At 45.7% G+C, this 12,681-nt stretch overlaps 1 protein-coding gene across 1 annotated transcript; it reads left to right on the top strand.

The window, feature by feature from the left end:
- Window positions 1–282: 282 nt before the first annotated feature.
- Window positions 283–7,350, top strand: LOC134405308 (olfactory receptor 5J3-like). The gene is made up of 3 exons (XM_063136550.1): window positions 283–421; window positions 4,492–4,523; window positions 6,430–7,350. Exons 1-3 carry the CDS (start codon window positions 283–285, stop codon window positions 7,348–7,350), a joined length of 1,092 nt encoding a protein of 363 aa, XP_062992620.1.
- The last annotated feature ends 5,331 nt before the right edge of the window (window positions 7,351–12,681 follow it).

Here is a 12,681-nt window from a genome sequence, read left to right as displayed (position 1 = left end):
CCTCGGAGGCTGATCTGGAGCCCCTGAAGCAGCCAAGATCCTCATTGGGCTGCCTTGGGGGTTCCCAACCCACCTTGATACTGAAGCTGAGGCAAAACTTGGGCCCTCCAAGACAACTCAGAGTTTTCTGGGTGCCAACTGTGCAGCTGGGTTGTGCAGCTGGGCTGCACAGCCGGCACCCAGAAAACTGTCTCCCATTACCTGGTGCCTGTGGATGGTGGAGGCACCAGGTAAGCACCCCTCCCCCTTCCCCACTTACCTGCTCCACCATCCACTGCTGCCATGGGCTTTGCATCCAGTGGTTTCCACTGCCGCCGACACATAAGACCAGAAGTAGGCCACGTGGCCTACTTCCGGTCTTATGCATCAGTGGCAGTGGAAGCCGCCGGACACAAAGATGATGGCAGCAGTGGTGGAGCAGGTAAGGCCCCTCCCCCTCCCCCTTCCCTTCTCCACGATCTGCTGCCACTACCGTCTTTACTTCTGGCAGCTTCCACTGCCACCAACGCACAAGACCGGAAGTAATCTGCAACCTACTTCCTGTCTTATGCGTCGGCGGCAGTGGAAGCTGCCGGATGCAAGGGCAGTGGCAGCTGCAGCAGCGGGCGGTGGAGGCAGGTAAAGAGACTGGGGGTGGGGGTGGGTCCATCTCCAAACCATCAAGGCAGCCTGGAACTTTGGAGCCAATTGGCTTTGGCTTCAGGCCACCTCGGACTTCGTCTGAACCAGTTTAGATCTGGTTCAGGAGGGTCCGAATCACCCCGATCAGCTTTGGATTTGGAGTTTGGACCCGAGGCAGTGCACAGCCCTAAAATCAACCACTTCTTCTGTGATTTCATACCTCTGAGTAATCTGGCCTGTAATGATATTTCATTGATCATCGAGGTAGCTCTTATGCATTCTTGTAACTTTTGATTTTACACTGGCCTACATAAACAGAGGGAAAAGAAATCAGCCTGAGGGTCACAAGCTGGCCATGTCTGGGATGGGGATCACATTAGCGGTCCATGCCATAATGTGCCCCTGGCCCTGCCATCTCCATCAAAGAATCCATTTATGCAACATTACAGGCGTCAATGCTCCATTTACACCTTTAATGTTCCATAACTGGCTGCTTTACAGCCACCATTTGCACAACATTACTTTTACAGAAATCCTCAATCAGCCATCTCTATGCAAATGGTGGCTCACTATGGGGATAGGTGGCTGCTGGATCAACTCATCACCCATGTGGCTACTCAGCAAGTGGGTCCAGGGGAAGGGCAAGCAGCAGTGGAGGCCCGGTGAGCACCCACAGGTCCTGGACAGAGCTATGTCTGTATGTCAAGTTCATTCTCTTCTCTGTTCCAACTGGACCCATTTAAGCCTTGCTGCACAAACACATGGTCAAAGCTTTATTTGACACTTAGTGTGGGGTAAAAAAAAATCTTCTGAGATCTTTTTTACATATAAAATACACATTGAAGAGATGATTCCCGGTAGAGCAATCCTAACACCCAGATCTGGTGGCTGGAGGGACGGGGTTAGGATGGCATAGAAGTATCCTACTGCTACCAGGGAAGACATCTACCAGTTGGTGGGGGATGCTCCATCTGCTCTGGCAACCCAGGCCATTGCTAGATGAGGAGTTAGCCCGGTGTGAGGGCCGGTCTCCCTCCTGTGCATTCAGATGAGGCACAGGGGATCCCGGGATCAGGCCGGGCTAAGTCCTCCCTTGAACCGGGATAAGCAGATCTGCTTATGGCCCGGCTTTTCCGCAGCCCTGGGCTGAGGCCGGGGCTGCGGAAGGTCTAGCAGGGTCCGTGGCTTTTCCCGGCTGCTCGCTTACTCACGAGTAGCCGGGAGAAGCCATGGGCTAGGCACAGCATTCCATAGGAGTGCTTTGCCCATCGGGCCAGGGGGGAAATCACGGGGGGAGATGGGGGCTGGGGGAAAGAATGGACCCGGCAGGAGAGATGGGGGGGGGAAGAAGAACGGGGATGGGGGACAGGCATGGGGATGGGGGGGAGAAGAACGGGGACGTGGGACAGCCGTGGCGGATGGGAGCGGGGGGAAGAAGAATGGGGACAGGGGACAGCCATGGCAGATGGGGGAGGACGAGCAAGTGGGGACAGGGCATGGCAGACGGGGACGGGCATGGCAGATGGGGGGATGGGCGAGCGAGCGGGCAGGGGGGAATCAGACATCATGGGGGGAATCAGGGGGAGCGGGGAACCCTTTATTTTTTAAAAAAAACACTTACCTTTTTCGTGGGTGCGCTCCTGCGCACATGGCCCTTCAAGAGAAAAAAAACTGGAGCACGCGACGGGGTTTTCCCTTGCCCCGTCAAGTGTTTACGTCTAGCTAGGGGCGGCGGCGCATGCTAGCTGCAGCGCGGCCTTGCTCCAAGTCCCGACTGGATTATCTAGAAGGTCTAGCAAGGCCCCCAGTTTCACCTCCAGGAAGCTCTTCAGATGGAAAAAAAATACCAACAACACTGTTCCTCCCAGCTATAGCATGTGTACGGTCCCAAAACAGGTAGTTTTGCTGGTGTGTCAGAGCCAGCTTTCATCATCATCATCATCATCACCACCATCATCATCTTCATCATCATCAATATCCCATCTTTCCTTCAAAGATCTCCAAGTGCCATTTATGATCTTTTTGTTCTCCATTTAACCCTCACAACAACCTTTTGAGTTAGGTTAGGCCGAGAGTCAGTGACTGGCACCAGTCAGTTGCATGAAAGGGTGGGGTCTGGATCACAGGACTCCTGGGTCCCAGTCCAACACTCTGACTGCACTGGTTCTTGAAAACATGAAGATTTGGGGCTAGTGTAGCTACTTACCTCCACATTGCTTTCAATGGGGTAATTTAAAACAAAACCAAAAATCCACTGGGCTGGAATTCATGCCCAAAAGTGTCTCCCATCTTTTCCACTGGCTAGTGTATTCTTTGGATTAGGGTTAGGGATGGATGGACTTCTTTAAATCCATTTCATCTGTGTTCTGTGGATTGTCAGGCATTGTTTGTTCTGTAATTATCTTACTGATGGAATCAGGTTTCTGGAAGATAATTTCATTAATTTGCAATTTTAAAATAAAATGTGGAATCTACAGGTGAGATTCACAGAGACCCAGGCCTCATCTACACCAAGCAGGATATTCCACTATGAAAGTGATATATAAAAGGCAAGAGCCCCACTACTGCTTTATAGCAATATTGAATTGCAGTGACAACTATTGGGGCCCATTGACACATACTATATACCGCTTTCATACTGCTATATATACTGCTTGGTGTGGCTCCTGCCTTTTATATACCGCTTTCATAGTGCAATATGTAGATGAGGCCCCAATCTCATTTGAATCCATTGCAAATTTCTCTGATATCCCTACTTTGGATAAGATGAAACATCCATTGTCTCATTCTCCATCTGAACCTAGCTTTTGATTATAATGTAAGGGCACAATTCTATGGAAGCTTCTGTGATTCCAGTGCCCTGCTGGGCTGATCTCCTTTATCTTTGCTAAATGCTCATTTCAGCCCATCTAGCATGCGTGCTTTGGAAGGGGAAGGAAGGAGGCTCAGGATAAATTGTATCCTGGCCCCTCCAGTTTCCTCCTATCCACACCCACCAGGAAACACACACCCCCATTCGAGGTTGATTTTCTGACCACAGAGGAGCAGCCAGGACAGTTCTCTCTGTACCAGCTGCAAGGGAGTGAGACAGGGATCAGATCTTAGGCTCCCCCTTCCAAAGTCAGACTGCTGTGGTCTCTGGGACACTGTTGTGAAAAAGTATGCTTGCTGTTGTGGCTGATTTCCCTGTAACTTCTTGTTTTATCCGGAGAGGAGTGTTGGTTGATAAATCTTTCAGGGATCACCTTCAGCATTAGCCATGACTTTCAGATTCAAGGGAGTACTATCAAGCCATTTTAGACAGTTTACTGATTTATGTTTCCCCATACTTTTAATGGTGCTAGGCGGGTGAATATCCAAGATGAACACAAAATAGGGAGAGAAGTCTCCCTATTTGCTGTAGACAATTAATTTGTCTACAGCATCCTGGGACTTTTCTCCCTTTTCCTTGCCCATAATGGTCAGCATTTATTTATTTTTGAAAAAATTAATACTTCATTGCAGTCATATTTTAATATGCATGAAACATCTCTGGAGCTCAGGAAAATGAAATGCCAATTAAAGTGATTATTGGATGTAAGTCTGATATTTATTTCTAAGCACTATCGACTCTCACTCTTCCCAGATAGAGCCAAATCTTCCCCATACATGGTTGGAGAATGTTGGACAAATAACAGTTCGGCTAATTCCACAGACCATAATAAAAGAATGCCCATGAGATTATTGACTCATGGCATACGTTGCTCCCTTAGTATTTAATAAACCAGTTATGAAGGTTGTTACGAAGATTGAGTTAGATACATTTATGAGTTGTTAGATTGTTAGATACATTTTTCCTTTCCCAAAGAATCACTTGGTCATGTTCCTTAGATGCATACCGAATTATCAACTCAATGAATATGGTAAGTACTCAGAAACATAGGACAAAAACATATTCATACCATAGTATTTAGAATTCATCTACCATATCAACAGTATAGATGCTCAAATCATTTTTCATACTGTTAATCATTACTGTAGGTATTTAAAACTGCATAGCAAGGATGATAATCTTCTAGATATTCTCAAGGTGTTTTTTTTAAATGCATATGTTTTCAAAGTCACGATCTACATTGTTCAGTGAATAAGGCACTGCATATTTAGTGAGGTGAATCTTTGCCTGTGCATGATTGGAAATGAAAATGGTATGCATAATGTCCAAGTATAATATTCACCTCATTTGATTTGGCCCCAATAGTCTGAACTATGAAGCTTGGGATTTAGATTTTAGAAGTAAAAATGAAAATAAATGTACTGACAAGTTTATTTTTCTATTATTTATTTATTTATTTATTTATTTATTTATATAGCACCATCAATGTACACGGTGCTGTACAGAGTAAAACAGTAAATAGCAAGACCCTGCCACATAGGCTTACATTCTAATAAAATCATAATAAAACAATAAGGAGGGGAAGAGAATGCAAACAGGCACAGGGTAGGGTAAACAGGCACTGGGTAGGGTAAAACTAACAGTATAAAGTCAGAACAAAATCAAGTTTTAAAAGCTTTAGGAAAAAGAAAAGTTTTTAGCTGAGCTTTAAAAGCTGCGGTTGAACTTGTAGTTCTCAAATGTTCTGGAAGAGCGTTCCAGGCATAAGGGGCAGCAGAAGAAAATGGACGAAGCCGAGCAAGGGAAGTAGAGACCCTTGGGCAGGTGAGAAACATGGCATCAGAGGAGTGAAGAGCACGAGCGGGGGAATAGTGTGAGATGAGAGAGGAAAGATAGGAAGGAGCTAGACAGTGAAAAGCTTTGTAGGTCAACAGGAGAAGTTTATATTGGATTCTGAAGTGAATTGGAAGCCAATGAAGAGATTTCAGAAGTGGAGTAACATGGTCAGAGCGGCGAGCCAAGAAGATGATCTTAAGCTTGGATATTATCTACTAGCAGAAAAGGTTGGAAAGAGGTATAAAAGTCATAAAAAACCAGAGACATTGAAGTACTATAGCTACTCATAATTAGAAATAAGGGGAAAATTTATTTGATTCACATTTCAGTGTAAATTCACCAAATTCACATTTCTCAACCTCAATCAAAAATGTTATTATTATTATTATTATTATTATTATTATTATTATTATTTATATAGCATCATCTATGTACATGGTGCTGTACAGAGTAAAACAGTAAATAGCAAGACCCTGCCGCATAGGCTTACATTCTATCATAGTAGAGCGATAAGGAGGGGAAGAGAATGCAAACAGGCACTGGGTAGGGTAAACAAGCATGTAGAATTTGCCACCAAAAAAAAAAAAAAAAAAAAAGCCTATACTTTGATTTGGGGGAAGGGCAGAATATACACACAATTTCACAAAAAAAGCTTTAACTTTCAAAAAATTCTAACAAAACTCCTATATTTAAAGGTGGAAACTTATACTTTTGCAAAGGTGCAAAGTGAATAATAAAAAATAAACTTGCTTTCAATTGTATATTTTGAATGGAACAAAGATAGGATGGAAAATTCAGAAATAGAACTTGACAAATTCACCCATCCATAAACTGTGGTTCCTGAATAAATAGCCTATTGAAGTCATTCCTGGGTTTGTACATGCCAGAGGATGTCAAACATTTCTCATAGCACCTGTCATTCCATCCAGCTACTTTGAAATAATGGCTAGAAAGTGCTTTGAACAATGTAAAACAAAATACTAAACTGAATTACTACTTTTATCATTACTGTTATTTTTTCCCCTATTTTTACATTAGCAAACACACTCATGTTTCCATTGCAATCCATGCTGATAGTTTTCCTTGCTATTTTTCTGTAGTTAACCTCCCTGGTAAATCAAACTGCCATCACAGAATTCATCCTCCTGGGATTTGGAAACCGTCCTGAACTCCAGGCACTCCTCTTCTGGCTTTTCCTAAGCATTTATGTTTTGTCCATGATTGGGAACCTTCTCATTGTTGTGTTGGTTGTGAATGATAGGCATCTTCACACACCCATGTATTTCTTCCTGGGAAACCTGTCCTGTTTGGAAATTTGCTATTCCTCAACCATTCTCCCAAGGATGCTGGGCAGTTTTCTAACAGGGAACAGAACAATCTCTTTCTCTGCTTGCTTTATACAATTATATTTATTTGGTTTTCTGCTGACTGCAGAAACATGCCTTTTATCTGTGATGTCTTACGATCGGTATTTAGCCATTTGCAGACCACTGCAATATTCGTTCCACATGAATAACAAGATCTGTATCTCTTTAGCAGCTGGGTCCTGGCTAAGTGGCTGCTTTACAGTCGCTGCCCCGGTTACATGGCTGGCACAATTAACTTATTGTGGCTTCAATGGAATTGACCATTTCTTCTGTGATTTCATACCTCTAACTAAGCTGGCCTGCAGTGATATTTCCCTGCTTATGGACATAGCTCTTATACACTCTTCTCTCTTCACTTTCCCTTTATTTATGTTTACTGTGACATCTTACATTTGTATCATATCAGCCATTTTGAAAATCCCTTCCACCTCTGGGAGGCAAAAGGCATTTTCTACCTGCTCCTCTCACCTTATCGTAGTTACCATTTTCTATGGGTCCTTAATGATTGTTTATCTCCTACCAGATGACCCCATAATAAGAGGCTCAACCAAAGCACTCTCAGTTTTATACACCATTCTTACCCCAATGGTCAATCCCCTCATATACACTTTAAGGAACAAGGAGGTGAAGGAGGCTTTGAGAAAATTAGTCTAGAGTTTTATCGATGGTTTTCTCTATGCCTGTTGTTTTCAAAGTTTTAATTTCAAATTAACCTTTTCCACAGTCATCTTTCCCCCTTCTATACATACAGCCAATACACATAGGATTGGGAAAATGAGCAAAGTTTGAGATCACCAGGACTCTTCAGATATTGTCTCACTGGGGATCTTGTGCCCAATTCTTGTTCACTTTTGTGATTGCTACTCACTCTGCCTGAGCAGCATACTTACACAAATCGAGCAGTGATCGAATGGGAGATTTGCGCAAGTTTGCACAAAATTTGCACCAGTTTCCTAATTTCTGCAACTTTCTTGATTCTGTCTATGGAGGAAATTCAAATAAATTCAGACATCTGCACAAATTAAACTGGGAAGGGGGGAATGCATGTGTTTAACAAGTTACAGATACTTTTGGCAGACATGTGCTCATGCTGTCATTCAGATATTTGAACAGGCCATGCTCAAATGTTTTGTATGGAAACATAAAATTCTTGTACATCCCTAAATATAAGTAGGGTGAAGAAGGACTGCCCTTGTAAGCTTCATCCCTAAAGTCCATGCATTTCTCAGTTTCAATGGCATTGTCTGTGCATTCAACATGATGACAGAAAGGGGACTGTACACTCCTTTGCACCTAGTGTCTCCATGCATGGTTTCTGATATAATGCAGAGATTACACACCCCTTTCAGACATTGTGCCAACTTTATTTAACACTAAGTGTGAGGAAAAGAGATATTGTAACATATTTAAAGGAGTATGATTTTTTAGATAGATAGATAGGAGACAAAATCCACTCGTTCCACAAATGTTGTTCATCACCAAAAGCACTTAGACACATGTGTAAATAATATCAGTGACCACTGAAAAAAGGGTGCCTGTGAAAGTACAAACTCAAATAATATCCATCGAGCACTTAGGCCTTTGCTAGACCACAGGTTAGCTCGGGGCTCACCTCGGGCTCACCCCTGTGCATCCAGATGATGCACAGGGGATCCTGGGCCCAGGCAGGGGGTCAACCCTCCTTTGCCCCAGGGTAACAGGCTCCAGTTGTAGCCAGGTATTTCCCACAGCCTCGGGCTGAGCCCAAGACCACACACGTGTAAACCGTTCCGCTGCCTTTCCTGGCTACTGCAGTTACTCGCGAGTAGCCAGGAAAAACACTGGATGGGGTGCAGTGCTCCTCAGGAGTGCTGTGCCCATCAGGGCAGGGGGAGAGATCATGGTCAGGGGGAGAGATCAGGGCAGGGGGGAGATTGGGGCAGGGGGGAGTAGTGACATATTTTTTTTTTTAAAAAAAAAAACCTTACCATTGCCACTCGAGCATTCCTGCGCAGCAGCCCCTTTAAATAAACAAACAAACAAAATGGCGGACGCAATGGGGCTTTCCTCCAGCCTGTCGCGTCTGATGTCTGGATTGGAGCCATGCCTTACCGCGGGCTTGCCCCTCCTCCCGCATGGATTCCCAGGTAGGTCTAGCAAAGGTCTAGGTCAAGGCTTCCCCCTTCTCTCCCGTCCTCAACTACACCTTCAAGGGTTCTCTGGAGCAAGGGAATGAGTGTTAGACTAGTTTAACTCTCTATTGGGAGATAGAGAGAGGCCAGATCTACACCCTGTGTCAAATCATTATGAATGTGGAATAAAAAGCTCTATATAACACTATAAAAGCAGTATACAGAATGTGAATTTTGCCCCAACAGTTATCAGTGCACTTCAATACTACTATAAAACAGTAGTGTAGATCTAGCCAGAGAGAGAGAGGGAGGAGAGAAAGGAGAGATTGGGGGAAGGGGGGGGGGTTGGGACATAAAAACACTTCTTGCTCTTCCCCACTTTATTTATTTATTTATTTATTTATTTATTTATTATATTTTTATACTGCCCATCAGCTGAAATGCTCTGGGCAGTGACAATTAAAAACCATAAAATGTAACAAGTATAAATGTAAAACATTAAACAGGTAAAAAGGCAATATAAAACCATCTACATTAAAGACCCGGGAAAGCCTGTATAAAAAGATGTGTCTTCAAGAGACATTTAAAAGATATTATATTTTCTGCCTTCCAAACCACAGGAAGGGGGTCCTTCAAAGGGTGGGTGCCACTACAGAGAAGGCCTGCTGCCAGGGTTCTTCATGTTCATCTCAGAATGGCCAGTAGGGCCTCCTCTGAGGATCATACTTGTTGTTCAGGTGTATATAAGGGAAGGTGGTCTGCTAGGTATCCTGGTCCCAAGTTGTTTAGGGCTTTGTAGGCTAACAACATAACCTTGTATGTGGGTTGGTAGCTGACAGCCAGCCAGTGTCTTCTATCAACAAACTATGATCAACACTCCAATATTCTCCAGAAGCATCCAGTTCTTGTTCACCAACTGTGACATAGGGCTCATCTACAAAAAGCAGGATATTCCACTATGGGCCTTGCTAGACGTGCCGGGATAAGCCGGCAGGGAGGCGGGGCGACGGCGCGCTAACTTTAGAGCGCTCCGCCCCGCCTCCTAGACGGCCGACGCGCAGGAACTACGGAAGCCCTGCAGCTTTGGCCATTTTTTTTGTTTTGTTAAAGGGGCCACGTGCGCCCCGAAGACTCCGGAGAAGGTAAGAGCCTTTTTTAAAAAATTAAACCCCCCACCCTTTTTTAAATTAAGCCCCCTGCCCCCTGCCCACTCTTTCCCCGCCCTCCCTCCCCATCTCCTGTGCCACCCTGCGCCCTCCCTCCCTCCCCATCTCCTTTGCCACCGTGCGCTCTCCCTCCCTCCCCGTCTCCTGTGCCACCCTGCGCCCGCCCTCCCCATCTCCCGTGTCACCCTGCGCCATCCCCCTCTCCTGCCGGTCCGGCCTTCCCCCTCCCATGTCCCCCCCGGGATCCCCCCCTGGCCTGATGTGCACAGCGCTGAGCGCTGTGCCCAGTCCGTGGCTTTTCCCGGCTACTCGTAAGCGAGTAGCCGCAAAAAGCCACGGAAGTTGCTAGACGTTCTGCAGCCCCGGCCTCAGGCCGGGGCTGTGGAAAAGGCGCGCCATAAGCGATTTCGCTTATGGCGCGTTAAGGGAGGCTTTAGTACAGCCTGAGGCCAGATTCCCCTGTGCGTCATGTGGACGCACAGCAGGGAAACCGGGCCTCAACGTGCGCTAACGCCTCGTCTAGCAAGGCCCTATGAAAGTGGTATGAAAGCAGTATCTAAAAGGCAGGAGCCACACTACTGCTATATAGTGGTATTAAAGTGCACTGACAACTGTTGGGGCCCATTGACATATACCATATACTGCTTTCATACCACTATATCCTGCTTGGTGTGGCTCCTGCCTTTTATATACTGCTTTCATACCACTTTCATAGTGCAATATCCTGCATGGTGTAGATGAGCCCATAGTGAAACGCCACCACTGCATGTTGTGAACCTTCTGTCTTCCACTGGCTAAGGGAATGTGGAAAATGGTTGAGATGCTGAAGATGTACCATAATACTAAAGAAGACTGGGCAATATATATTTCCCCTGGGCTAAAACCTTTTCCTGCAGACAGGAACTAGCATATGTTCAAACTCCTGATTTTAGGTGAAGTGGGAAAGCTCTTTCATTTCAAAATGAGGCTTGTTTTTGTAGGTTGCCAAGCACAGACAACTCTGGTTATTGACTATCCAGGAAATGAAGGCACAGTCTGCTACCTTGGTTAGGGCTTGTAAGCTGGGTTTGTCTGGTTGCAGAATTTGCCTCTCCTACGGTGACCATATGAAAAGGAGGACAGGGCTCCTGTATCTTTAGCAGTTGTATAGAAAAGGGAATTTCAGCAGGTTTCATTTGTTTGCATACAGCACCTGGTGAAATTTCCTCTTTGTCACAACAGTTGGAGCTGCAGGAGCTCTGCCCTCTTTTGAATCTGGTCATTTGAATTTGTAAAAGTGATAAGGTTTATGGGAGAGGCTTGTGGTTATGGGAAAGGTTTGTGGTTAATGCACCATTTTTAAAGATATGTATCCAACTGCAGGGTACAGAGACCAGATGTTAAAGGAGACTTTTATTTATTTATGTATTTATTTATAAAAAAATCATGGGTACCTTTCAGGACAGAAATCTTTCCACGGTGGCTTAAAGCAATAAAATACATAAAAACAGTTAAAATATTAAAAAACAATAAAACATAAACACAGTAAAATAGCAAGAAAAGCAAGAATTACGGCCAACAACAAAACTATCAGCAACAGAAAATGCAGGAACAGCAAGAACAACAACAGTCATGTAAAGAGAACGCCAAGGTAAAATAATGGTCTAATCTACTCCAAGCAGGATATTGCAATATGAAAGCAGCATATAAAAGGCAGCAGCCACACCAAGCAGGATATAGTGGTATGAAAGCAGTATATGGTATGTGTCAATGGGCCCATACTGCTATAAATCAGTACTATGGGCTTTGCTAGACCTGCTGGGATAAGCCGGCAGGGAGGCGAGGCCAAGGCGCGCTAACATTAGCGCGCGCCGCCTCAGCTTCCAGACGCCGGACGCGCAGGGATGACGCAAGCCCTGTAGCGTCCGCCATTTTTTATTTTTTTTTTTAGTTTAAAGGGGCCACGTGCGGCCTGAAGACTCCAGAGAAGGTAAGGGTTTTTTTTAGTTAACCCCCCCATCTGTCCCCCCTCGCCATCTCCTGTTCATCACCCCCCGCCCTCCCTTGCCATCTGCTGTTCGTCGCCCCCCGCCCTCCCTCGCCATCTCCTGTTCGTTGCCCCCCACCCTCCCTCGCCATCTCCTGTTCGTCGGCCTCCGCCATCCCCTCTCCTGCCGGTCCGGCCTTCCCTCCCCCATCTCCCCCCCGGCTAACCCCCCCGGCACAATGGGCACAGCGCTCGTATGAGCGCTGTGCCAGGTCCGTGGCTTTTCGCGGCTACTCGCGAGTAGCCGCAAAAAGCCACGGACCTTCCTAGACGTTTTTCAGCCCCGGCCTGAGGCTGGGGCTGTGAAAAAGGCGCGCCATAAGCGACTTTGCTTATGGCGCGTTAGAGGAGGCCTCAGTGTGGCCTGGCGCTGAATTCCCCTGTGCATCATCTAGATGCACAGCAGGGAAACCGGCCCACAAAGCGTGCTAAGGCCTTGTCTAGCAAGGCCCTGTGTCTCCTGCCTTTTATATACCACTTTCATAGTGCAATATCCTGCTTGGTGTAGATTACGCCAATGTGACTTCAAGGCTTTCTGAAAAGCCTGTGATGACAGGGCATAGCGGGCCTCCAATGGCAACTTTTCCCCAAAATTGTGGGACCACAACAGCAAAGGCCCTCTCACATATGGTCACCATCATCATCATCATCATCATCATCAGTTTATTTGTTACCCGCCTCT

This window comes from Elgaria multicarinata, chromosome 11 (genome assembly GCF_023053635.1).
Source record: "Elgaria multicarinata webbii isolate HBS135686 ecotype San Diego chromosome 11, rElgMul1.1.pri, whole genome shotgun sequence".
NCBI classification, from domain to species: Eukaryota; Metazoa; Chordata; class Lepidosauria; order Squamata; family Anguidae; genus Elgaria; species Elgaria multicarinata.
This window is presented reverse-complemented; position numbering and strand designations above follow the sequence as displayed.

What these genes read in the sequence shown, in the direction of transcription:
- LOC134405308 (XM_063136550.1), top strand. Translation starts at nt 283, where the DNA reads ATGGGCTTTGCATCCAGTGGTTTCCACTGCCGCCGACACATAAGACCA. An exon ending in TGGCAGCAGTGGTGGAGCAG is followed by an intron (nt 422 to 4,491) that starts GTAAGGCCCCTC and finishes CATGTTCCTTAG; the next exon opens with ATGCATACCGAATTATCAAC. An exon ending in TTATCAACTCAATGAATATG is followed by an intron (nt 4,524 to 6,429) that starts GTAAGTACTCAG and finishes ATTTTTCTGTAG; the next exon opens with TTAACCTCCCTGGTAAATCA.